This window comes from Eptesicus fuscus, chromosome 16, assembly GCF_027574615.1.
Source record: "Eptesicus fuscus isolate TK198812 chromosome 16, DD_ASM_mEF_20220401, whole genome shotgun sequence".
Classification (NCBI taxonomy): domain Eukaryota; kingdom Metazoa; phylum Chordata; class Mammalia; order Chiroptera; family Vespertilionidae; genus Eptesicus; species Eptesicus fuscus.
In genome coordinates, this window is record NC_072488.1 from 14,819,002 (window position 1) to 14,846,408 (window position 27,407).

The window sequence follows — 27,407 nt, forward strand, 5'->3', positions numbered from 1 at the left end:
CCTCGCCGGGACCCGCCGGCCGGGCCGGCCTTGCCAGTACTCGGGGACTTCCTCCGGGAGCCGGCTTCCTGCACCGCTGGCATTTAAACCGGCGCCTCGGGCTGCGGACGCCGAGCTGACCGCGCGGGCTGGAGCACCGCCGCCTCCCCCGAGCGACTGGGCTGGGCAGGAGCGAAGCCGGAGCATCCCCTAGCTGGACCCGGGTCCGAGCTGGAGCGGTCTGGGGGGAGAACCCCGGACCCCGGCATCTGGCAGTTCAATCGCAGGTTTGACTTTAATCGGACAAGATCGCGACCCTCCCGCCCAGCCCCGACCTTTCTTCCCGCCCTCCGGCCTCGGTTGCTGGACGAAGCTGGGGCTGGGCTTGGTCCCAGGAGCTTGGAAAGAGCGCGTTCTCCGCCCCGCGGCGTCGCTCCGGGGACCTCCGAGCCGCGCGCCCCGGTCATGGTGCAGCTGAGCCCCGCGCTCGGGTGAGGCGGCGGCGCGGTTCCGAGCCCAGCGGGCCCGCCCTGCGGGGCATTTCCCCCCGAGGAGCCAAGGGCACCGGACGCGGGGCTCCGCGCCCTCCTGCTGGGCTGCGCGCGGGGGGCGAGCCGCCGCCGCCGCGATGTTCAGCTGGCTGGGTACCGACGACCGCCGGAGGAAGGACCCCGAGGTCTTCCAGACGGTGAGCGAGGGGCTCAAGAAACTCTACAAGAGCAAGCTGCTGCCCCTGGAAGAGCATTACCGCTTCCACGAGTTCCACTCGCCCGCCCTGGAGGATGCCGATTTTGACAACAAGCCCATGGTGTTACTGGTGGGCCAGTACTCCACTGGGAAGACCACTTTCATCAGGTGAGCCAGTCCAGGGCCCCCGCAGCCCCACCCTGCCTCCCAGCGCTTAAGCCTTCCCTTCACTCCGGGTGCCCCCTCCAGGCTGGGCGCTGACTTCTCTCCAGGACTCTGAAGAAATCTTTGCGTGGACGCGTGTCCAAAGCTTACCCCACAATGTCACTGCTGGTCCCCCACCCCATCCTACCTTAAGGCCTCTCCACTGTGCTTAGAGCCTTGGCTCAAGGGGTCAGTGTGAAATGTTAAAAATCAGAGCCATCCTCTTCTTCCCATTTTATGGATGGTGAAACCAAGGCCCAGGAGGCACGAGTGGGAAATCCCTTATCCCAAGAGTCCCGTGTGGGAATATCTGACGCCCTCACTTTTTAGGGACATGCCCTTTACGGCCCCTTCCATTTCCCTTGCCTTGTAAAGGCTTCAGCCATTCACGTGGGGGCTTTAGAGTTACAGCTGAAGAGAGGTGGGCTGGGGACCCTGCGGCTCCCCTGCCTGGCAGTGCCACCTGTCCTTTTATCATTTTCCTTCGCGGAGCAGAGCTCCGACGTGTTATCTCTTGGAGACTGGACAGAAGCAGTAACCAGAAAGAGCATGTTGTTTTTTTAAAATCTTTTCCCCTTGTTTGATCGTAATGGCTCGGTAATAATATTAAAGTCTTTTAGAGGCGGAAGGGATATTGACGATTGTCTCATCCAGCTTAGCGGGTGAGGTAACTGAGGCATGGAGAGGTTAGCTGCACTGCCCAGCGTCATCTCACTTGGGGGGGGGGGAGGCCAACGTGGGATGCTGGTCCTTGACCCTTGGAAGGAGATGCTTGGCTAAATGCCTGTGACTTTGAGGGTGAGTCATCCATTCCCTTGAATGACAGAGTCCTTGGGCTGGAGAGATCCTCCAGAAGTCAACGTGTCCACCCTGCATTCAGAGAGGTCCGCATGTGGGCCAGTAGGGGGCTGAGACTCCTTCTTATCTTTAGGCGACAGGCTTCTCTCCGGTCCTCAGGCCACACAGCCTTCAAGGCCAGCCATTTTCCTCGGCCTCATCTACAGCCCTTGCCAAGCTCTTGGTGCTTATGGTGCTCTATGGTGAGAGGCAGGCTCCTACAGCGTAGCGATGGGTTCCGTGGCCTCCAAAAGTCTACGGTGCTCATCTCTTGCCGGTTTGAAAGCGGGGTGCTCTTGTTTCCATTCCTTCACTGAGCACCTGCCACACTCAGCACCAGTCTTTGATTGGCAAGAAAAAAGCAGCAACGGGAACAGTCTGGTTACTGATTTTCTAGATACAAATGTTCTCTTAACGGTAAACTTTCATCACACACACTTTCTGCAAGCTGCGCATGCCCCACACTAACATGTTGTGTCTGGACAGACCACCAGATCAAGTTCGCCCTTGGGTCGGCGGATAGCCTTGGGCTCAGCAGCTTGGAGAGACTGATTTCTGAAGAAGTTTGGTACCCGGGTCGGGGAGGGGGAGAGGTGGATGGGCCGGTTGGCTTTCGGATCTCTTATGCTGTTGGAACTACAAGGACCCTTCGCTATGAACTGAACCCATTGCTTCTTAACTTTTTAAAAGGTAGTCCCTCCTTTGAAAATCTGATGGAAGCTGGACTTATCTTTAGAAGAAAATTCACATACATCACAAATTTATATACAATCTTGTGGGCCCGAGGGCCACCATGGACTTTAGGGCGAGGGCTCTGATCTAACCCATCTCCTTTACTTCATTAAATGCCCATTGCTGCCAAGCACACTCTAGAGATCCCTGGGTTCTGTGCACGATTCCTTTGTAACCTGTGTCCTTTCTCTGGCCTGTACTATGCCCCCACGGGAAGTCCTGGCCATTTACAGATGGCTCCTGCCTCTGCAGAGCCTTCTCTGGCCCTCTGGACACACCTTGGTTCTTTCGAGCTTCTCTTTCCTGTAACAGCAGCACATATAACGGTGCCTCAGCTCCTGGGGCCTCGCCTGGGGTCTCAGCCACGGGAGGTTCCCAGTATACGTTTGCAGAATGGGAGGCAACGTGGGGAAAGGCAGGTGTCCCTAGGGTGCTGGATCTCCAAGCAGCAGGCAGGTGTAAGTGCCTCTGTCTGAGACTCTCTCCTGGTTTTGCCTGAGTCATGCTGGCTGTTAACTGGGTCTAGGAAAGTGGCCGGGTCAAGCTGCCATAGATTATTCGTTATCTGAGGGAAACAGGAAGGCCGGGAGGGGCAGATCCCTCCTCTTTCTTATCCTCCAAGTACAAGAGTTCTCTCTCCCCACTCATGTCAGTAACTGAATTTAGCTCATGCATCAAAAGCCGCCTCCCCTTGAGGGAGAGTGGGCCAGCAGGGTAGGAGGGCTTACAGCACAGGGACGCCTTCCCAAACCAAATTGCATGTTTTCCTGCCTTGTCATTAAATCCACTGCACAGTTATTTTCTTTAAGTTGGAAAACGCGGAGAATGAATGTACGGAAGAAGAAAGAAGGTCACCCATAATCCCACAACTCGAGGGAAACCATTTTAAATCATTCACGTGTATATAAATATATACATATTGCCAGTGTGGTTAGCTATTTTATCACACGGTTAAGATCATTCATAATGTAATTTTGTATGCTGAGTTGTTTCGCTTACAGCACGAGCATTTCTCATGTAAGTTTAAAAATCTTTGTAAGCGTTCTTTTTAAGAGCCTCCTGCTATTTCGCTGTATGTATACGCAATTATTCATGGCACCAGTCTAGTTCTTTTGAATGTTTTAGGATGTTTCAGACTTTTCTGCTATGGCAGTATCACTGTGAATATCTTTGTGGGTAATGTTTTTCCACACACGGACTGTTTTCTCAGAGATTCCCAGAAGCGAAATCACTAGGCCGAAGGTTATGCAGAGTTGTTTCTATTTATTTATTTTATTTATTTATTCTTTTACTTTCAATTTCGGTGTTCAGGGTCCTATTTCTGAACTGCTCTCCAAGAGGGTACGTTGGTACAGCACCCCTCTCCCAGGCTGCACTGGGGTAGGAAGGTGCGCGGGGCGTAGATTCTCAGGGTGCCCTGGCCTCTCCGTCCTCCCCATCCCTGCTTCCTGCCTTGGACACCATGCTTCTCCCCTCCATCCCAGGCTGAGCCTGTGAGGGACCTTTCTCTCCGGAATAGAGACTTGCCTCTTCATTCCCAGCCCTGGGCCTTTGCCGCCGGAGTGCCCACCCACTTTCAGTTATATGTACTTGCCGCAGGGTTTATTTCTTTTCTCAGGAAGAACACGCAGAAAAGGGCATTCTTCTAATAACTAATTAATGTGCTATGATCTCTGCCTGAAATAACTTCTCTGGCCTAAGGCCCAGCAACCCAGAGTAATAAAATAAACAATAAATGGGCCTGGTGGCTGCTCCCTCCAACACAGGCTGCCTGCTCGGAGTACAGTAGCTCTGTGTCCCTCGGGCCTGGCAGCCTTTCCCTGCCTCTGCTGTTTTTCTCCCTTCACTCTTCCTTCCCCTGGCACGCAGCCTCGAATCCCTCCTCCCGTGCCCCATTTGGCCCCCTGGTCGCAGAGGTGACTAGCCGGCTGGCCCAAGGGCTGCGGAAAGCCCAGCGCTCTCAGGGGCCATAAGGGGGGCCAAATAGAGGCCTGGGGGTGGGGGGGTCAGGCCTGGGGCTGCCAGGGAGGTCTGGGCTGATCTCAAGGCTCAGGTGGCCCCTCTACAGCATGACTTGGACTCTGAAGTATGAGCACACAGTGGGAGCTGCTACTAGCGGGCCCTTTCAGCCTCTCCCACTTCTTCAGGGGGATGTTTGAATCCTCCCCAAAAGTGACTCAGCCTTTACCTGTGGCTGCTCCATCCCCACCGCCTAGGCCTCACCCCGTACATTACAGCATCACCATCCCATCCGCTTCCAGGTAGACCCACTGGCCGCTGCCAGGTCTATCCCACCAGGCACAGTCCCTGCAACACCTCTGTCCTGTCCACCCTGCGCTCAGTGGACATCCTTTTCCTGTCAGGGCTCGTGTCTGCTGGGCCCTAAGTGAGGCTGGGTCCGCCTGCCCAGGTCCAGCTTAAGATCCGCCTTGGAAGTCAGGTGTGTGGAGGGCGTCAGGAGCAGCGCTGCCTGGGAGGAGAAGGGCCCTGGAGAAAGGGCTCCACCCCGTCAGCACTGGCAGTGAGGCCAGGCCGTGGATAGAACACGGCCTGCTGCTCAGCAGAATCCGGGCTCCAGCGGACACCAACAAGAGGCCTTGTTAGCAAGATCCACCCCTCCTGTTGCCTCACCTCTATCCTGTGAATCGTAACAACTGCCTCCGAGGGTTCCTCGGGATTAGAAGGGGGAAGGACCAATGTAGCTCCAGTGCCTTTGCAGGCACTCTGCTTGGGGGCTTTATCGTTCCCTCTCCTCTTTCTAGCAGATTCTCTAACCAGAGGCTTAGAGGCTGGCCCTCAGGCGGTAGGGGAAGCCCTTGTGGGCCCCTCCCACAGCCAGGGTGAGGGGGCTGGATCGTGTGCAGGGAGAGTTGGAAGAGGGGCCTGAGCCACAGTGCTGGGGAGTGGGCAGGCAAGGGGAGGGGAGCGGGAGGCTTGGCAGTGTGGCCGCCCGTCTTGGTGCTGGGGTCACCTCATAAGGTGGCAGAGGCTGCTGTGCCCCAGGGACAGTGGTGGCTGCTCTGCTCTGAGGAGCACAGAGCTGACTCCGACCTCAACTGCACCATCAGGGGTCTCCCCCACCTACTCCCTCATTTTGTGTCTCTGGGGTGCTTTACAGTCTCCCTAAAACCCCCTGAGGCTGACAGGGCAAGTATGATTGTTGGGACTCCGTTTAATTTTACTTTTCGTTTTAATTTTTTAAAAAATCTTTAAGAGTAAAATGTTTGAGAGTTTTACAGATGTCCCCCCTTTCCCCCCCATTGCCCCCCTCCACCCAGTTCCCACCCCATCCCAGACCTTCACCACCCTATTATCTGTGTCCATAGATAAGATAGACCAAAGATTCAGATCTATAACACGAATACCTATGATACAAGGCAAAAGTGATATGTGCCTTTAGAGTCTACTAAAGATACGCCAATTAAGAGCTCTGTGATTTTCTGGGAAGAGTGTAAGTCAGGTTTGGGATGACGGAATGAATCAGTTAAGGCCTCACTGGGGCGGCATCGGGACTGGATTTGGAAATTCTGTAGAAATGCGCTGAGTACTTACAGGCAACAACGAGGTGTTTGTTTCCTCTAATTATTGTCTCTTCCCATATGAGCAAGTGTCTGGTGTAGCCTTAGTTTTTCCCAAACTCATGGATGTCATATCAAAACCTTCAGTCTGTCCCTTTGGCTAGTTAGAAACCAAGGTCTATCCCCTTTTTATAAACCAGAGAAACTGAGCCACTGGGCTGCTGGGTGATATGTCCAAGGTCCTATCTGTGATGGAGGAGCCTCCCAGGAAGCTGCATTCTGGGCTGAGCCGAGGCAGAGGGCCCAGCCCAGGGCGGCGTGTTTGCGGAGCCCGCCCCTCTGTTCCCTGCCCTGGCTCCGCCCCAGCAGCAGCCGAGGTCTGGCCCACTGCTGCGGAGAGGGGTACTTTGGAAGCAGACTAAGTTAAGAGTCTTGGCTCCATGCCTTTCCCTGGGTGCTTAGGTCACCACTAAAGCAGACCGCATGCTTAGACGGCCAGGCAAGCAGGACACACACACACACACACACACACACACACACACACACACACACACAAATGAGGAAAATGCCATGAAATAATTTACTGAAGAAAAATGTACAGAAAAGTGGTTCTCACAGAAAAAAATCAGCCTTGTGTAGGACTTCCATACACCTATTTTATGGTTTTAGTATGTACTTGTTTTTCACTAGATGGCGGGGGACGGCGTGGTGGGGGGCACAACGCACCAAAATCTTAGCTCTTCACGTTCCTAAATATTTTCATTTGGCCATGAACTTGGGCAACCTACATCTCAATGTACTCCACTGCAAAACTGAAATAATGCCGCCATCCCACGGTGCTTGTAGGATCGATTCAGTGGAATAACTTGGGTAAAGGTCCCAGAACAGCACCTGCCCCTCAGCAGCCCCTCCTTACCCTTGCACGTCCTGGTCTCAGCCGTTCCCACCCAGGCTTGCATTCACTTGGCTTTGTGTCTGCTGCCGTGGGAATGGTTGCGCCTGGCAACAGAGGCGATCTGTATCACTTCCCACAGAGCAGCAGTGAGGAGATCCCTCAATAGGTTGTCCTTTCCCGACACAGTGGAGGCTTTGTGAAGGGGGCACTCGGTGCTGCAAGCCATCCCCAAATGTCCCTGAGAATTCACCCAGCTCCGGTTCTCTGCCTGGCCCCCCTGTGTCCCTGGATGTGCTGGTGGCTTTTCTGGACTCTGTGTTCCTCCAGGCCCACGTGTGGTCAGCAAGTTTGGGCTCATGTGGGTTTTGCCACAAGGGCAGGACAGCCGGCCCAGCCTCCAGGCCCTTGCTCAGACAGACTCAGGCTGTGGCTCCGGCACATCCCGGGAAGCGGCCCTGTCATGCTGGGAAGTCAACCTTTGATCATCTGATCTCACAGCATGTCTCTCAGGGACGGAATCTGAGCCGCCTGGGTCAGCAGGATACTCCATCACTGCCATTTGGCCCTGTTCAGTCTGAGTGTTCTCAAAGCTGCCTCAGAATTGCTTCTTCCCACTTCTGTCTATGTCAGCTTCCCTCAAGCCTTTGGTCATATCCACCAGCCCCTCCTGCCTCAGAACTCACACTGGCCACCCCACTACCGGGCTCCGCTTAGGGCTTCTCACCCATGTGTTCACGGGGCAGGGGCTCCTGGCACACAGACAGAATGGATGGGCTTCCCCTGGCATGGTGTTAGGTTCTCATGAAACTTCTTCGCAGGGAAATCTGGCTTTACTATTTTTAAGTCCCAAGAATGTCCTTTGAGAGCCAGTGGGCCTGGGGCCTGCTCTGGTCACTTGATGGCAACAGCTTTTGCATGCCCTGCGTCACTCATTGAGGCCTCGCTGAGAACCCCTAGGACAGGCGTGTATGGAGATGAGTACATTGCTGGGTTTGTGGGACCCAGAGCCTACCTTTCTCCCAAGGCCTGGGCTCTGGACAGCCTCCTGCCAAGCCATATTCCTTCGTGACCTTCTTGTCCCATTCCTCATTCTAGTCCCATGTGGGGCTCAGCCGTTTCGCATTTCCTGATCAAGAGGAGACCTACGGCAGGAAAGGAGGTAGTAACGGTAGTGGTTAGGAACGTAAATTCTCAAATCCAAGTGACAGGTTCAAATCCTAGCTCAGCTATGTACCGATTGCATGACCTGAGGCAAACTGTCTAACCCCTGCCTCCCCCTCTTTAAACTGGAATGATAAATCTGGGTGCCAGGCACTGGTTTAAGTGCTGAAGGGCTGTAACTAGTTTAACCCTCAGAACACCCTAAGGGGTGGGCTTTCTTATTAGGCCTGTTTGACAATAAGGATCATAGTACTCACCTCAGAGTAGATGTAAAGATGAAATGAGATAATCCATAGAAAAATCTAGAACAGTGCTTGGCACATCACAGGTGCTTGATAATTACCTCCCGTGTTATAGAGGAAGGTACTGAGGTCCATAGAGGCCCAGTGCCTTCTGAAAGGCATATCCCTCCTGGTTAAAAAACCAGGCCCGCTGGCCCCGGGCTGCTGAGATTCCCTGCCTCTCCCGTGAGGGCCTGAAGGAGGAGGCACATTGAGAAAGCAGGAAGCACTCTCCAAGTGTGCAGCTGTTGGACGTCTCCTCATTCATAGCCCCAGTGCCAGAATTCACAATGGTCCTCTGATGGAGGAAATCCTGCTTCACACCCAGATTGTCGGGCTGGGATGCTGGAGGGAGATGAAGGGCTTCCCCAGGCCACCTAAACCCTCCTGTGTGTGCTGGGGGGGGGGGGGGGGGGCAGGTGTGGAAGGGGAGCCTTCTGGGCACCAGCTTCTCTGTTGGCTCCCTGGGGAGGACCCATAGCAACCGGCTTAAACTGCCTGAACCACAGAGTCATGTAACAGCTCCGAACCCTTCTCGGAGGCACAGGCAGGTGACCCATGAGCCGAAAGAAACCCCAGTGTGTCTCCCTGGCCACCACCCTGTGAGCAGAGCAGGACCACGGCGGCAGGCCCACCTGGGGGAGGCATGGGATGGGCAGAGCACTTGGGCCCTGGAGACATGGCCTCTGGTCCCAGCTCTGCCCTGACCTTCGGTGGGGCCTGGATCAGCTCTCTCTGCAGTGACTTCCTCAGGGTAGAAGGCAGTTGAAGAGCAAAGGATTTGGTGTTTGATTTCGGTCTGGGTTTCAGCTCTTACTATTAGCTATTTAACTTGGAGAAAGTCACATACCCCTCCCAGACCTCTGTTTCTTCAATCCCTACCTAGAGGGCTGCAGTGAGACCTGAAGGAGATAATGTTCCCAAAATGATTGGTGTGATGCCTGGCATGTGGAAACGCTATGGAGTGTCCGTGGTCTTATCAGTAAAATGGGAGTGCTGTTAACCCCAGCTGCACATTAGGGTCACCTGGGGGAGTTCCTACAAAGCAGCAGTGGCCAGGGCCCTGCCTCTAAGTGAATGGGTCAGAACCTCCGGAGGTGGGGACCAGGCACCTTAGCTAGAGCTCCGAGGTAGCTCAGCTGTGAAGCCGGGGTGAGGACCACTGGTCCAGGAGGTCTCCATGTTCCCCTCCCAACTAACAGTCTCTGATTCGACCTCTCTTCTCCTGGGGGCCCTCGAAGTTCAGGAGGTTCTCTGCACAGTGAGGGCTCACCCCAGGGTCTGTGTTTGTTGGTCAGTACGCCCTTAGCTCCTCGTCCATCGTGGTCTTGGAAGATGCCCCTGGGACTCTCCTCTGCTCAGTCCCAACCAGAGGCAGTTCTGGGCTCCTCCCCTGAATCCAGCCTCATGCTATTTGGGCCCAACGCTGTTCTGAGCTTCTTCTAAAGGACTCGGTTGTCCTTAGGAGCTGTTCTCTTTGTTCTCTGGCTCATCATGTGCCTTTGCTTTTGACTTCCAAAGGGGGCTGTGCAGAGGGGCATGGCCTTGGGCTGTCACTGCTCTGGCCAGGAGAAGAGCGAAGAAAGGTACCTGGCACCTAGAGAGTGGACCAGAAGTCTAGAGGGATTGTAGATCCACTTATCATAATGTAGCTATCATACTGGCTATATATTTTTTTAACTGATTTCAGAGGGGAAAGGAGAAGAAGAGAGAAATAGAATCATCAATGATGAGAGAGAGTCATTGATCAGCTGCCTCCTGCACGCCCCCCACCGGGGATCAAGCCCACAACCTGGGCATGTTCCCCTGAACCAGGAATTGAACAGCGACGTCCTGGTTCATAGGTTGATGCTCTACCGCTGAGCCACGCTGGTCAGGCACACTGGCTGTATTTTTGTCTCATGTATGAGCTAGTTTTCTATTAAAGGACTGACTAGCCAGATAAATAAATAATGACCTGTGGAAAGCTGGCAGAGTCCATGGATGCTCTAATTCTAACCAAGTCTTTATGCAGATCCGTCAGCAGTTGTAAAGTCTGCAATACTCTGTGCAGCAATCACTGTCAACCCGTGCTCCAGCCCCGAGCCCAAACCTTGCATTTCCCCCCTTACTGATTCAGGGAGAGGAAAAGGTAAGAACCAAGAAGAACAGATTTGGTATTTTAGGTTCAGTTGTAATCCCACCTCCTCCACCACGTCTTTTAAACCCTGCCCGGCAGTCATCTCTCCCTGCCGAGAAATCCCGTGGCTCTGCCCTTCTGTCCTGCCTTGTGGTATATGCTCAGGGTTGATCTACCAGCAGAATCCCAGCTTTATGACTGTGCTCCCTCTGCCAGGTACCTGCTGGAACAGGATTTTCCAGGCATGAGGATTGGGCCTGAGCCGACCACCGACTCCTTCATTGCAGTGATGCAGGGTGAGGTGGAGGGGACCATCCCTGGGAACGCTCTGGTGGTGGATCCTAAGAAACCCTTCCGGAAACTCAACGCCTTTGGCAATGCCTTCTTGAACAGGTGAGTGCAGAGGGAACATACACCCTGACTTTTCTTCTTCTTGGAGTATGAGAAGGGAAAACACAGGGCTGGGTCTTGGGAGGCGTGGTGCCTTTCCCATACCTAAAGTCTGTCTGGATTGTCCCTTCCTTGCTCAGAATGTAGCTGAGCCAGTCACTATAGAGTAGGGATGTGGGAGCTGCAAACGATAGGCTGCCTCCTCCTGATCAAGGACCAGGGAAGGGTACCTCAAGGTGAATCACACCCCCCCCCCCCATCTCTGCACCTCCTGCCAATAAGAGCAGAGAGCACTCGCAGCCTTTGCCTGTGCTACCAAGGGGATTTGCATCCAAATGGAACGAGGCAGAGGAAGGTTTTTCTCTGTCCCTGGACATGGTTTTCACTTGGTGGAACGAACCCTGGACTTAAGGTGGAAGTCCTGAGTTTGAGCCCTGACTCTCCTCCTTGTGTGGCCTTGGAGGGGTCACAAGTAAAAGCCTCAGACACCAGAGTCGTTGTGATGATTTGAGTGGAAAAGCTATAGGGAATGCTTGGTAGGCTGATCCAGGTCTTCCTGTTTCTGCTTAACGAAAATGCAGGTGACCCCCTGATTGCACTTTTTCTATAAACCCATCCCATACTTTTGCATGAGTATTGCACTGAACATTTTTAAACTACTTTCCCTAATTGGAGGGATTTAGAGGAGAGGGAAAGGCTATGGGCTTTGGCTTCAGGCAGACCTAGGTTCAAATCCTGCCAAGTAGCACCATGGATCTCAGACAAATTGCCTAACTTCTCTGTGTCTCACTTTTCCCGTCTGTGAAAGAGGTTAATACTAATATCCTCCTTCGAGGCAAGAGCACTGAGATGGTCTTGTGGGAAGTTGGCATTTGACATGGGTGATAAGGATGAGTGAGGTAACACTGAAAGTGTAAAAAAAAACACCAAAAAAACAACAACCCAGCATTCCAGGCAAACAACATTTCACCCAGAGGGGAATGAAAGAATGTGGCTTAGTGCAGGAACCCTGTGACCAGAACTGGGGAAGCTTCGTGCTTTTCTGACCATGGTCTGGGGATCTGCCAGGCATGTCCATTGCAAGGGCCATGGGTAAAGGGGGCAGGTTCACTGCAGCCACTCACAGGAGGCTGCACCTCAGACATCGGGTGCCCATCTCTGTGCCCCTCAGCTAGCCGACAGCAGCCTACACCATGTCCCTCGTCAAATCCCTGCCCTTCTCCAATCACCACACCTCCTTCTTATGGCATTCGGCCTCCCTTCCCTTCTAGAGAGAATGGGAACCAGTGTCCACTGATCCATCTCGTTGTTTGTTCAATCTGCCCGTAAACAAGTTCATCTGCCTTTGTCCTCACTTCCTCCACGGGGGCGTAGAGAGCTGTGGCTTCCCTTGTCCTCACAAGGTCTAACTCCTGCCTCATCGTGTCCTGGGCTACGGGGCATCTTCTCAGGGACCCTCTCCATTGGTCACTGCTTCTCCTTCTGACCACTTCACCCTCCCTTGGCTCCTTCTCTTCACACGAAAATCTCCTCTTGAAAACCCGAAAGCAGGTCCTGCTAACTTTCACTCTCTCTCTCTTCTCATAGCCAAGTTTCTTGGCTTCATCTCCTCGTTTCTTCCTGTCCCCCAGCCTGTGGAATGTAGCTTCACCCTACCACAGCTGCCTGTGTGAAGGTCACCATGACCTCTTAGTGATCATAAGCAGGGCCTCTTTCCACCCTTACATTACCTCCTTGGTATTTGTCTCTCTTGACCACCATCCCCTCTCCTCCTGCCTTCCTGGCCAGGCCCTCTCTGCATCCAGTCTCCTCTGTGTCCCCTTTTTCTCTGGCCCCCATGACCTGCTGTCACCATTAGTTGACCCATCATCACCCCCTGCCCTTTTTACTCCATATGCTTGGCCTGGGTTTGGCCTCAGTCACAACCCTGGCCCCAAATACCAAATGACAGAAACCCAGCTCAAACTAGCTTCAGCAAGATGGGGGATGTATTGTAGAACACTGGGGTGTGCCATAGATCCTCAGGAGCAGAATGTGGCTGGGTCTCAGGTGTAATGGACACCATGGGTTTCGACAGGACAGGGGCTGTGTCACTCACTGTTCTACTCCTCTCATCTGGGCTAGTGCCAGGCATGTAGCAGGCCCGCCATAAATATTTGTGGAACTGAACTGGACATGCTGACAACCATCATATCGGATCATGTCATTCTTTGGCTTAAAGCATTCTGATGGGTTTCTACTGCCTTCAGTATAAAATTTTAATGTGACTTTCAAGGCCCTTGTGATCTGGCCTCCCGCCTCCTCCCTGTCTAGCTTCATCTTCATCTCTGGCCACTCCAGCCTTCCTGTCCTTGCCTTAGTGATGTGTACCTACAGGAATGGTGCACGCTCTCTCTCATTTCTGTGTTGCGTTTGCACCTACTTCTATTAGTTGCCCGGGGCTGCCACTCGGTGCCTTAAAGCAAACAGAAATTTGTTATCTCATAGTTCTGGAGGCCAGAGCTGAAACCAAGGTATGGCAGGGCCATGCTCCCTCGAAGATTCTAGAGGAGCATCCTCTCTTGCTTCTTCCCTCTCCTGGTTGCCCAGGTGTTCTTGGTAGTAGAAGCATGATTCCAACCTCTGCCTCCTGCTTTACGTGGCGTCTTCCCTCTGGGCATGTCTGTCTTCACATGTGTTCTCTTATCTTATAGACTGTTGTTTTATAGAATTGTACACCTGAGATCTACATAAGGTTATTAACCAGTGTTGCCCTAACTTAATTTTTAAAAGGACACCAGTTTTATTGGATTAGGGGCCTACCCTACTCTAGTATGATCTCACCTTAACTAATTACATCTACAGAGACCCTATTTCCAAATAAGGTCACATTCTAGACCCCCTGGGGGTTAGGACTTCAGCAGATCTCCTTGGGGGACAAAATTCAACCCATAACACTGCTCTTTCACTGCTACCTCTTATCTCAGTCTGGAATACTGTCTTCTCTCCACTACCCATCCACTGATACACACATGCCCGCGCACGCAGACACACACACACACACACACACACACACACACACACAGGCTTCGTGCCTGCATTCTTATCTGCCTGGCAAATGCTGATTATCTTTTGAAATCTTAGTTCAAGTTCGGCCTCCTCTGTGAAGCCCTTCCCCCCGCATTTCCCCCATGTTTCCTGCATCTCTGCCATTTCACATAATATACCTGGGAGAGTAAGACACCTTTTTACCTTCTACCAAAAATGGCATATGAGAGTGAAGGCTGAAGTAAGAAGGATCTAAGTTAGGTTTACCAGTATGTAGTTGAGACTTCAGGATGTAACACTATAAATTTTTCCTTGAATAAGGCTTGACTGCTATCCTAATAGCAAAGTTTGATATTTGGATAGCCCTTTGAGGCCCAAAGAGATGTTTCTGGGTGGTGTGACCCCTTCATCAAGGCCAGTTCTACTGCCACTTCCTCCAGGAAGCCATCCTGGACTCCATCGCTCCACCTTGGATCTCCCGAACCCTTCGCCTGGCCTCCCTCGGGTTGGCCACGTGCATGCCTCCTCTCCTCACCAGACTGGGTTCCCTGGCAGCAGGGCTCGAGTTCTGGACATCTTGGTGCTCTTCCCAGCAGGGGTCCCAGTGTAGGACCCTGGCTGCCCAGGTTCCCCCGGGAGCTTCCTCAGCATATCGGTCTTGGGCCCAGCATTGGGGCTAAGTCTGACCTGGAGCTGGGTGTCTGCATGGGAAGGCAGCCATGTTTCTGAAACTCTGCCCCCGGGCAGGGAAGGCAGGCATGCAGCTGAAACAAGGGTGTTTGAGAGGCAATGAGAGGACAGTGGCTCACCTCGGACTCCTGTCATCCATGCAGGTTCGTGTGTGCCCAGCTGCCCAACCCCGTGCTGGAGAGCATCAGCATCATCGACACGCCAGGCATCCTCTCTGGGGAAAAGCAGAGGATCAGCCGAGGTAGGGTCGGCGGGCTCTGTGCTCTGTTCTTCCTGGTATGTTCTCTCGCTTCCATACCAGGAGCGAGGCCTCCAGGGCCTTGCTGTCCCCTGATGAGCCGGTGCTGCCCTGTGTGCTGTATGGGATGGTCCGAGGCAGTGGCCAGGGGACGAGGGTGGGTCTACTGTGGCTCAGGAGACAGCTGGCCTCTGTCTTCTCTGTAAAAGGGAGACATCAGTGTCTGCCTTTCCTCCCTCATCGAGGTTATTCATGCTCCAAGCGACACCTAATGCGGGCCGGCCCCTGGTTGCTTCTGAAGTCCCTGCAGTCTCCGCCCCGGAGCTTGCAGCTCTGCAGGGGCGGCGGGCGAGACAGAGAACTTCAGCTCCACAACGTGAGGACAGCATGCTCTGGGCCTGGGGACGGGAGCTGGGATGTGAGAGCACTTTGAACACTGCTCACTCCGGACAGAAAGGGGGTAACCGCGGTCGCCCCCAGGGTGGTTAGGAGCTGGAACTCGAGCCAGACTGCCAGGGTTCCAAGCCTGCCTCTGCCACTTCCTGGCGGCGTGAACTGGGGCAGGTTTGTTTGCTCTGGTTGGTTCATCTGTAAAGTAGGGAGAAATAATTCTATCTACCGGATAGGTTGTTTGAGGATTAAAAGAAATAATATAGATTAAAAGCCTTCTGCCTGGCACATAGCAGTGCCCATTAAGCATGAGGTGTTATAGATCTTCACCATCATCATCACTGCTTTTTACTGCTAGACTGATGCTGTTTAAAGCTAAAGCAACTGCTCCCGGCTCCTCACCCCCAGCCGCCCCTACCACAGCGTGCTGTGTGCCTTGGGTGATGCCCCCTACCCTTTCTGTGTCCTGTATCTCTGGCAAGAAAAGCAGATGAGGCACACCCGTCCGGTAGTGGAGCTGGGAGCTGAGCTAGAGCCAAATCAGCACTCGGAAGTCAGCATCCGGGAAGGAACGGCTTCGGCCTGGCAAGAGCTCCCTGGGCAGCGGCTGGAACTCTCGCCTCGCCTGAACCCTTAGCTGGCTGTCCGCTTCCCTCGGCCCCTGTGCTCTGTGACCCAGACAGACAGACAGACAGACAGGTGTGTTCTGCAGGCTGTCTTGCTGCAGCAGGAGGCGCGGACACCCCTCCGCCAGGGGCACGGCCTGCCAGGGCCAGCACCTGCTCCCTCAGGCTGCGCTCTTTCCCACGGGCAGCCTCTCCTCGGGGTGGCTCCGGAGAGCCAGACCTCAATCCCTCAAGGTGGGTGGCGCCCGCACCTCCAAGGCCAGTGCAGCCTGACAGGGGGGTCTGGAGGTTTCCAAGGAGGCTGGACTCAAGTTCAGAGATGGGGGTTTAGAACCTGCGTGGCTCTCAGCAGGTCACATTTTCCCCCTGAGCCTCGCTGTTCCCGTGTGTAACGAGGAGTAACGACCCATCATATGACCTTGTCCGGTCCACGGATGGTAATGAAAACGTGGGCATCAGCTCTGGGTCTGGATCTCAGAGCGCTCCCTCCTTTCCCCTGACCTGCCAGCCAGACCACCCGCTCTGCAGCCCCAGGGTCATCTGTGTGCATGGCCTGCCTGCAGCTGTGGGTGCACAGCCTGTGCAGCGGTGTGTGGCCGCCCTGCTTCGGGGACCCCTGCCTTCCTCAGCTCCTGTCCTATTCCATTCTTCCTCTACCCCTCTGCCTTCTCGCCTGCCTTCCTCTCTAGGCCTCAGCGGCTGCCCTATGCAGATTGGGTGCTTGGCCATCTTGCTGCCCTTCCTATCCTTTCCCATCTCACGTGACTAAGCCCCACCTTTGGGAGAAGTGATGCCCCAGGAGTGCTACCCAGGCCAGTTTGTTCGCTGCCCTCCTGCGTCCAGACTACAAGTGCAGCTGCCAGCAAAGCAGCCTGTGGTGGAAACCGGAGCTGGGAGCTGGGCCGCAGCACTGCATCGTCAGCCCGGGCAGTGCTGACCTCAGCTCTCCAGGAAATCGGGAGGGAGGATCACACTCTCCCAGATGTCAGGGCACCCCAAATGAGGAGGGTTTCCAGTATACAGAGTCCCTCCTCTTCCTTCCTCACAGAGCTGTAGAAGCTGGAGGCTCCAGCTTATACCTACACACATAAACACCCACACTCATGTACACATCCACACACATATACATCCACACTCATATACTACACCCACAGTCATATATACCCACACACATAAACACCCACACTCATCTACACACATCCACACACATATCCATCCACACTCATATACACCCACACTCATATATACCCACACACATAAACACCCACACTCATCTACACATATCCATACACATATCCATCCACACTCATATACACCCACACTCATATATACCCACACTCATATATACCCATACACATAAACACCCATACACATATACACCCACACAAACATACACCCACATTCATTCATACATACACACACATATACACCCATACACATATACATCCACATTCATACGTACATACACACACATATACACCCATACACATATACACCCACACTCATACATACATCCACACACATAAACACCCACACTCATATACACACATCCACACACATATACACCCACACTCATATATACCCACACTTATATACACTCATACATACATACATCCATACAAACACCCACACTCATACTGTATATACCCACACTCATAAACACCCACACTCATATACACCCATACACATAAACACCCACACTCATATATACCCACACTCATATACACCCCCACACATAAACACCCACTCATATGCACCCACTCATATACACCCACACACATAAACACCGACACTCATATACAACCACACTCATACATACATCCACACACATATACACCCACACTCATATACACCCACACTTATATACACTCACACTCATACATACATACAAACACCCACACTCATACTGTATATACCCACACTCATAAACACCCACACTCATATATACCCATACACATAAACACCCACACTCATATACATCCACTCATATACACCCCCACACATAAACACCCACTCATATGCACCCACTCATATACACCCACACACATAAACACCCACTCATATGCACCCACTCATATACACCCCCACACATAAACACCCACTCATATGCACCCACTCATATACACCCACACACATATACACCCACACTCATATACACCCACTCATATACACCCACACACATAAACACCAACACTCATATACAACCACACTCATACATACATCCACACACATATACACCCACACTCATATACACCCACACTTATATACACTCACACTCATACATACATACATACAAACACCCACACTCATACTGTATATACCCACACTCATAAACACCCACACTCATATATACCCATACACATAAACACCCATACACATAAACACCCACACTCATACATCCACACTCATACATACATCCACACTCATATATACCCACACTCATATACACCCACACACATAAACACCCACACTCATATACACCCACACTCATACATACATACATACACACACATATACATCCACACTCATATACACCCACACATAAATACCCATGCTCATATACACATGTGCACACACACATCCACACCTCCTTCCACACACACACCCCACCCAAGTGTGTACATAGGACCAAACGCACCTTATCTGGCTGTGGTCTGGGGCCCTCAGAGCTCCAGGTTTGGTCACAGGGCAGAGAGGCACTTCTTCCCTCCTTTCAGCCAGCCCAGGGCAGGGCCGGACCCCCAACCCTGCACAGGGGTGTGGGGAGCCTGAAATCCAGGCCACATTCTGCTGCGCCCAAGCCTCGTGCCTGGCACAGGGCTGTGTCTCCCCGAAAAAAGGCACCATCGTGACATTTGCGGAGCCTCCTCTGGGCCATGGGGCCCCGTGGGAAAGTGAGCTGCTCCCGAGGGCTCCCCAGGCCTCAGGCTTCACAGGAAGGAGGACTCAGACCCCAGGCCAGGCTGGACAAAGTGTGGTCTTGCTCAGGGTGTGGCCCCATTGCCCAGGCCGGGGTGGTTATCCTGCGGGGGGGGGAGAAAGCGGGGGACACCCCAGAACCTGGGCCTGGGAGGCCCTGAGCAGCAGTTGTCTCTGGATGGAGATGCACTGGGTGGGCAGCAGAGGGGCAGGGAGGCATTCCGGGAAGTGACAGGATGTGCCCGGCCCAGGACTCATTACTGGGAAGGAGCAAGGAAGCAACAGAAGTGGGTGGGTCCCGGAAGCCTGAGTGTCCTCTCCCTGGGGAGCCGCATTTCCCGGCTGCTCTCAGCTAGAAATCCCCACCGGCCCCACCCTGGAAAAGCACCCCCGGACGGGGAGCTCACATCCCTCTCAGCAAGCCCTTCCTGCACAGGTGAGCTCAGCAGCTCTACAGCAGGTGAACCCCTTGCCCAGGTCTCAGCGCTGCGATGGGAGCTCCGGCCTCCTGACTCCCAGTCTAGTGGCTTCCCAGCACGTTTTCATGGAGGTGGGGAGTAGGCATGAGGGCAATCTCATCCCCTGGGGAACCTTGGAGGGTCTGGGCTGACTCCACAGCCCTGGCCCGTCCCTGGCACCCTTGCTGGAGCAGGGCCGGCACTCAGGGGCCGCCTGGGCCTCACACTGGGACAGCAGGAGAGTCCCGATGCCCTTCCCCAGGGCTTGCTGACAGCCTGCAGACTCCTTCTGGAAGGCACGTCGTGTGGCATTGGTTCCCCGTAGTCATCTCAATCCTGCCCACGTTTTGGAAACCGATGCCTTGTTATTATTTTATTTTATTTTAAATCTTGAAAGAGATTTGGGGGGAGGCAGAGCAGGATCCTAAGTAACTGCCTGTTCTGAGGGCTCAGGCCTCTGGGCTCAGCCTGGCACGTGGCTATGAGCACGAAGGGAAGGTGGACAAGAGTCAAGGATCTGGGTTCTAGTCCCAAGTTTGCCACCACCTAGCTGTGTGGGCCTGGGCCAGCCCCTTAACCTCTCTGTTCCCTCTCCCTTCCCTGTAAAATGTGTATGCCCTGTTTACCCCGGCATCAGCAGCGTTATGAGGATCAATGAGATTGTGTGGCTGAACATGCAGAGACGTGTGCTGCCTTATCCCCTGCATTTCTCTTTAGACTTCGAAGGAAGCCAGTGGGTCATTAAGGAGCTGCCTTGCTTATTGGGTTTGTCTCATTGATTTCCTGCTGCCTGGCATTACTTAGAAATACGCTCTTTCCAGCCGGCTGGAGCCTGGGGGCCGTGGGGAGTCCAGATCTCTTGGAGCCAGCGGACTTGCCGTAAGCAATTCCAGGAAGGCCAGCTTCGCCCTCCGCCTCTTGGGGCTCGAATCTCCCTACCCATGGCCATATCTTATGTCACGAGCCCTCAGGCTGCTGCAGGTGCTCTAGAGCTCTTGTTATGGGTCTGAGAGCCATTCCTGGGACCAGTGAGGGAAAGGGGACCTGTCACTGATGTCCTGTCCACCCCAAGCCCTGGGGCAGAGGCTCCAGACTCAGTGCAGCCCCTCCCTCTATAGTCGGATCCTGTTGCCATAGTTCTGCCACTGAGCCCTCATTAGTCAGTTGTTGTTATCCCCATTTTACAGCTGAGAAAATTGAGGTTCAGACTTGCCCAAGGCCACACAGTGAATACCTGGGAGAGCCAGTCCCATGCCCTTTTCCTTAGTGGCTCCAGCACACGCCTTTCAGCTGCTCCCACTCCTGGTTGTACATAAGCCGAGTCTAGGGCACAATTAACCAGTTAACTGCCATACGTCCAAAAGGGAAACCATCCCCACACTCCACGATATTTTGAATTTAATTGTGTCTATAGATGCTTATGGCATACAAATGGTTCAATCCCCATCCTGGAGGTTGCCCTGACTTTCTGAGCCCTCTGCCCCCTTCCTGCCCACAGTTCTGAAGGACTGCCTTTGGGAGGTGAGAGCAGCCAGTCTACTGGGCTATGCCAAAGGGACGATTAGAAATGGCCAGGAGCAATCCCTGGGGTGGCGCAGGCAGGGGAGCAGGTGCTGGCCGCAGGCTACAGGCCTGCCTGGAACGGGAATGCACAGGCCTCCCAGGCTCTGTGGGAGCTGCTGGCTGGGCCTGTGCAGTGAGCAGGGCAGGGCAGGGTAGAGCAGGTAGACAGGGATGTGGCCAGGTGCTAGACTGCTGTCCTCGTGGCATGTGCAGGGAGCACAGGGACCCATTGGCCAGGTGCAGTCCTGGCCCCACCCTTTGCCTGCTGTTTAACTCTCACCTCATCTCTGAACCTGTTTCGTCCTCTGGAAAGTGGGAATGATACTCCTCACCCCACCTACCTCAGAGGGTGTTGTGAGGGTGAAATGAAGTTGTGCTGTAACCATCTTGCCAGCCAGAGCAAGCACTGGATCTGGGGTTAGAGAGCTATGTACCGCGCCCCACCACTGTCTCCTACAAGCGGGGTGGTCCTGGGTGAGTCACTGGGTGACTGCTTCTAGGTGGCACTGACAATGTCCCTGCCTGGTCACTGGGCAGAGCCTGGCCCCCAAAGCACTTTCCTAGGCCCTGCTCCTTAAGGGAGAGGGCCGGTTTCCCTGGATCAAAAGACTAAATAGGACTAATGGTGCTAATAATAATTCGCATTTATTGAGCAGCTACTGTATGCTGGGCTTTCAGTATATTTAGTCCTTATAGTTCTCTTAATGAGGTACTATCAGTGAGCCCATTGATAGATGAAAACGCTCTGACTTGGAGACACAGAGTAACTTGCTCAAGGCCAAATAGTGGAAACAGTGGAAGAAACAGAATTTGAACCCAGATCTGACTCCCAAGATGGTATTATTTCTACTGCACCTGGTGCATCTCCCCAAACCCCTAGCCTGTGCCCCAAATGCCCCGCGCCCTGACTGTCCCTCTGCCGGCAGGGTATGACTTCGCTGCTGTCCTCGAGTGGTTCGCCGAGCGGGTTGACCGCATCATCCTGCTCTTTGACGCCCACAAGCTGGACATCTCTGATGAGTTCTCAGAAGTCATCAAGGCCCTCAAGAACCACGAGGACAAGATGCGGGTGGTGCTGAACAAAGCCGACCAGATCGAGACCCAGCAGCTGATGCGGGTGTACGGGGCTCTCATGTGGTCCCTGGGGAAGATAGTGAACACCCCGGAGGTGATCCGGGTCTACATCGGCTCCTTCTGGTCCCACCCCCTTCTCATCCCTGACAACCGGAAGCTCTTTGAGGCCGAGGAGCAGGACCTGTTCAAGGACATTCAGAGTCTGCCCCGAAACGCTGCCCTGCGCAAGCTCAATGACCTCATCAAGAGAGCCAGGCTGGCCAAGGTGAGGCTGCCCTTAGGGGGATGGGCAGCATGGGTGGCACCAAGTGTTTGGGGAAGTGGGGTTCAGCTGCAAGAGATACCTGCAACCTTGAGCATTGCCTGTCCATGTGAGCATGTCCTGTAGCTACTACGTCATGAGCTTCAGCCATGCCCACACCAGCAGCCGGGGGCAGGATACGGGGGTTGATATGATCACAAGCCCTGGGGTCAGATGGCCAGATTGGAGCTCCACTCCACTGTTTACAAACTGTGATCCCACCCCCAGCAAGGCCCTCAGTCTCTCTGTGCCTGTTCCCTCACCTGTGAAATGAAAGGGTTGGAGGATAGATTAGAATCAGAATGTAAAACCCTTTATTGCCATGCCGGTGTCCTCAAAAGCGCTCAGTAAATGTTGGCTGTTGTTATTGTCTTCCTCATCAGCATCATCTCCAGTATTACCGTCCCTGCTATTGCCTTGACCTTAACCTCCCCGCAATCTCGCCTTTCCCCTGAGATCTAGAAAAACAGCTCAGTGCTGCAAGAAGTGAGAGAGCAAGAGCATGGACAGAAATTATTTCGGAAGTAGGAGCAGGAGGAGGAGGGATTTATGGGAAGAGATGGATGAGAGCCACCAAGAAGAAAGGAATGGATCGAGGTCTTGATCAGAAACCCATTTCTCTCTGCCCATTTCTCAGGTCCATGCCTACATCATCAGCTCTCTGAAGAAGGAGATGCCCTCCGTGTTCGGGAAGGACAACAAGAAGAAGGAGCTGGTGAACAACCTGGCTGAGATTTACGGCCGGATCGAGCGGGAGCACCAGATCTCGCCTGGGGACTTTCCCAACCTGAAGAGGATGCAGGTAACCAGGGTCTGGGGCTCCAGGACAAAGGACAGTGAGCAGCCTGAGTATGGAGGTGGCCACGCAGGGAGATGCCCTAGGTCTGTCCTTGCTGGTGTTGTCACCAGCCTAGCAGGTGTCATATCTGGGTCTGGAGAGAAATCCTAGTAGGACAGGGGTGTCCCCTGATGTTTGGGGTCTGTACCTCCAGTTCCCTAGTCACAGCCACCACGTCATGTGAAATAGGACAAGTCACCTAATGAAGGTTCTCCAGGCCCTCAAGTACGTAGGAGTGGCTGGGGACATAGGCCATGGGGAAGAAGTCTGCACAGGACTGTGCCATCTTTGGAGCCCACTACAGGCCCCTCTCTTGAGCCAGGGACCATCACACATGGTGACTCATGTCATTCCCCAAATCAGCCCTCTGCAGAAGGCCTTTTCATCCTTTCCCTTTTCATCATCTTTGGGAAGATGATGTTTGAAAGAGACCATATAACCCCTTTTTTAATGTGAAAGACTCTTTCAAAACATAAATGAGTTCATCTCCTGCTATTAGGTATGCTGATGGATTAGCAAATTGCAGTTTACAAAGATAATTAACCTTCACAGTTAACTGCCTGCAGTTTTCTGAGTGTAGTATTCCTATGGCCTACTAATAGAAAAACCAGGAGCTGCCCCCACGGTCCAAGCAAGAAACTACCTCCCCATACCAGCTGAATCCTCTCTGAGCCTCTGTCTGTTCATCTGTAAATCAAGGCCCCAGACATACTCAGCTATGGATGCTGTGAGCATCCGTGAGATAGTATTTATAAGGTACTAGTACAGAGCCTGGCACAGACTCGCCCTTGAAATGATGTCAGAAGCTGGATGATGTGCAAAAGGGACTTACCTATCCATGTAATTTTTGCAACTTCTCATGGTGTTGCTGTATTATATCAAAATACGGTGTTTTAAAAATCAGAGAATTAGAGTAAACATAGCCGCAGATGTAGCAGTGATACTGCTTTTGCTCTTATTGCTGACTTCGATCTGAAGCTTGAGAACCATTGTTCCAGCTCAAGACTGGGGTTTCAGAACTCCCTAGAGTCTCAAATAGACACTTTGAGTTTCCTATCTGATTAAAAAAAATAGACATTCAAAATATACATTTGTCCATGTTTCCATTCATGCCTATAACCACCTACCACAAGCCAGTCACTAACTTCAGAAATTACTTTAACGTTACTTGTGTCTCAATCGACTGTGCCCTGGAACGTGGTCAACTTGTAGTTTCTCTTTCCATTAAGAATTTCATGATCTGTAATCAAACATTTGGGAAGATGATGTTTGAAAAGGACCATATAACCCCTTTTTTAATGTGAAAGACTCTTTCACAACATGAATGAGTTCATCTCCTGCTATTAGGTATGCTGATCAATAACGTAAGTGGCTGTCCTTTGGGGGAATGTATGGGGGGGAAGAAGGGGGGCACAGAAGATATTGGGAACCCACCTAGCTGTGGACAGAGACCGGAGGGACTTGAGAGGTCATGCCCTGAGGGCAGGAAAACAGCTGGTCTGCCCCTGCCCTCCTCCCCTCCCAGCCTCACCGCCCTGGTTCAGCCTGTCCTTGAAGGGAGGTGAGAAACGCCCAAGCTAACACTGGCTCTTGGAATGTAGCTGTGGGTGTTGGTGGAATTTTTCTGCAGTGAACTCGAGGTGCTTGTCCCCAGCCTGTCCCCTGTGCACTGGCCTCTTCCCCGGGTCCTGAGGTTGCTGTGGCCTAGCCAGGGCGGGAGCGGAGAGCTCTCACCTCGTCACTCCTGAGGCCCAGGGGAAGCCAAGTGTTCTAGACTCAGGACCTTTCAAAAATCACAGTGATGTGCAAAGTGGAGCGTGTTTCTCTTACCGTGTGGCGGGGGTGTCGTGGGGAGGCCAAGAGGGGAGCCGTTGCAAAATCTGCGTGCCCGCTGCGTCTACTGTGTCAGGAGCTTTGAGAGGGGAACCTATCAGTAAACACTCTCCGCAGGTGATTCCGATGAGCATCCTGATTAAGAACAGCTGGGCAGGGTTGACCCTGGGCTTCTATGATTTGTTTTGAGCTGCCTGGGCCTCAGTTTTTCCTCCCTAAATGGGGATGAGATGTGATTTCCCTCCCTCAGAAGGGCACTAGAGGAGCCAATAACACCATGTAGTAAAAGCACTCTGTTTTCAAGTGTAACCTTATTAAAGGAGAGAGACCCCCATGCTCCATCTCGCTCCTTCCCAGCCCCTGAAACGGTTCTACTCTCTCCTGAAAAATCCCAGCCTCGACAGTGTGCCTTCTTTCCTCCTCCTCTCTCATATCTTTTATGATTTAATGTGGCTCAGTTTGGCTTCAGGCCAAAGGGCTGTGGGCATCCCGGCATGAGTGGAAGACAGCCTCCCCCTCAGGGGAGGGCACTCCTCCCACTGTCTTCCTGCCTCACCTCCTTTTCTCCCCCTCTCCCCAGGACCAGCTGCAGGCCCAGGACTTTAGCAAATTCCAGCCCCTGAAAAGCAAGCTGCTGGAGGTGGTGGATGACATGCTGGCCCACGACATTGCCCAGCTCATGGTGCTGGTGCGCCAGGAGGAGTCGCAGCGGCCCGCCCAGATGGTGAAGGGTGGCGCGTTCGAGGGCACCCTGCAAGGCCCCTTCGGGCACGGCTACGGGGAGGGGGCTGGGGAGGGCATCGATGATGCCGAGTGGGTCGTGGCCAGGGACAAGCCCATGTACGACGAGATCTTCTACACCCTGTCGCCGGTGGACGGCAAGATCACGGGTGCCAATGCCAAGAAGGAGATGGTGCGCTCCAAGCTGCCCAACAGCGTGCTGGGCAAGATCTGGAAGCTGGCGGACATCGACAAGGATGGCATGCTGGATGACGAGGAGTTCGCACTGGCCAACCACCTCATCAAGGTCAAGCTGGAGGGGCATGAGCTGCCCAATGAGCTGCCCGCCCACCTCCTGCCGCCATCCAAGAGGAAAGTTGCCGAGTGATGGGAGGAGGAGGTTCAGAGCTGGCAGGTGTTACAGGAGATGGGAGAGGCGGACACGGGCACACTCACACACATGCACACGCACACACACACACACACACTCACGGGCACAGATCTTGAGAACCGCACAGCAGGTGAGAGGGATCAGCCATCCCCAGGTTTCCAGGCTGGACACAAGTCCTCAGCATCGGCAGAAGCACAGGGTCCCAGCTCCCAAGCCTCCCTCTCCATCCCTCTCTCCTTTCGGTCTTCCCCCGCCCAGAGACCTGCCTTCTCCTGCAGGGAATTCACCCGCCCATATGGCCCACCCACCTCCGCATTCCCCGCACTCAGGACAGATGGAAACACTTTCCACTTAATAGGCGATTCACTTTGTTTTCTGAGCTTTCTCCCTGCGTTTGGCTTCCTAATATGAAATCTGCTCCGAGGCCGGGAGGTGTGCGGGGAGGAGAGGCGTCCCCGGGAATCAGGTCCCAGCCTTGAAGAGACATGGCCCTGAACTCCCTTCTCGCAGCCTCAGGCTCTGTCTGCCTCGGCATATCTGGCTTTGAACCCCACCGACACTCTTATTTCAAAGAATCCCAGTGAGAGGGGAGAGTGGGAAAGCCGGCGGGAAAGAAAGCAGGGGAACTGCCTTGGCATCCTCTCCTCAAAGCCAGTTGGAGGTGGTTTCATTCCGCAGATTTTGTGAGATTCGTGTTGTTTCCCCCTGGCCTCTGATGTGTGGATGCCAGACTCCCGGTTACCCAGCCCCTCCTGTATGCCAGGACCTGTGCTCGGCACTTTACAGACATCCCGTGGGGCCCTCACCACTCCCCAAGGGAGTACGCATTAGTGCCCCCATTTTTCAGATGAGCAGTCTGAGACTCAGAGTTTAAAGGACCTTCCAAAGCCCCAGAGGTCACACATGATGGAGAAGGATTCAGAGCCAGGGCCTCGCTCTTCCTTCTGCCTCGGAGATCTCAGCATCGCTAGCCCACGACCCGCCACGGAGAGCGAGCCCAGCTTGCAGGCCCCTCCGCCTCCCAGAGCCGCCTGGCGAGCGGGAAGGGCCAGCAGCACTTGGTGGGCCATCCGTCTGGCCATCTGTCACATCGCAGAAGCAAACCGTGCCTTCTGGCTCTGCGCCCCATGTTCCTAAAATTGCCGCAGTCCAACAGCGCCAGCGGGAGAGTGGGCCTGCCTGCTGGATGCTGCTCCTGCCTGTCCCTGCTCCACCTCCCACCAGAGCTGAGTCATCCCAGTGCAAATGCAGTCACTGGCCATCACGTGGGACCTCGTGCTGACTCTCAGAAAGACAGCTCAGAGGTCTGAGGTGTCCCCGGCAGGGCCGCCAGCAACTGCAGTGTCCTTGACACATCCCCCCCATTCTCGGTGCCCTGCTCCCGCCTCCATGGTCTCTCCCCTGACTTGCTTCGTGGCCACTGAACCAGTCACTTTGTATGCTATGCTCCTACTGTGATGGAAAACAAAAGCAAGTATAACTTATTTTATATCTATGTTCAGACTCTGGAGAGAACATTCTATGTATCTATGATGT

The 27,407-nt window shown here is 53.6% G+C and overlaps 1 protein-coding gene across 1 annotated transcript; it reads left to right on the forward strand.

The window, feature by feature from the left end:
* Window positions 1–607: 607 nt before the first annotated feature.
* On the forward strand, window positions 608–25,868 carry EHD3 (EH domain containing 3). Its single transcript, XM_008162264.3, has 6 exons — window positions 608–834; window positions 10,630–10,806; window positions 14,664–14,761; window positions 21,641–22,053; window positions 22,727–22,891; window positions 25,341–25,868. The coding sequence occupies exons 1-6, from the start codon at window positions 608–610 to the stop codon at window positions 25,866–25,868; spliced, it is 1,608 nt and encodes a 535-aa protein (XP_008160486.1).
* Window positions 25,869–27,407: the final 1,539 nt, after the last annotated feature.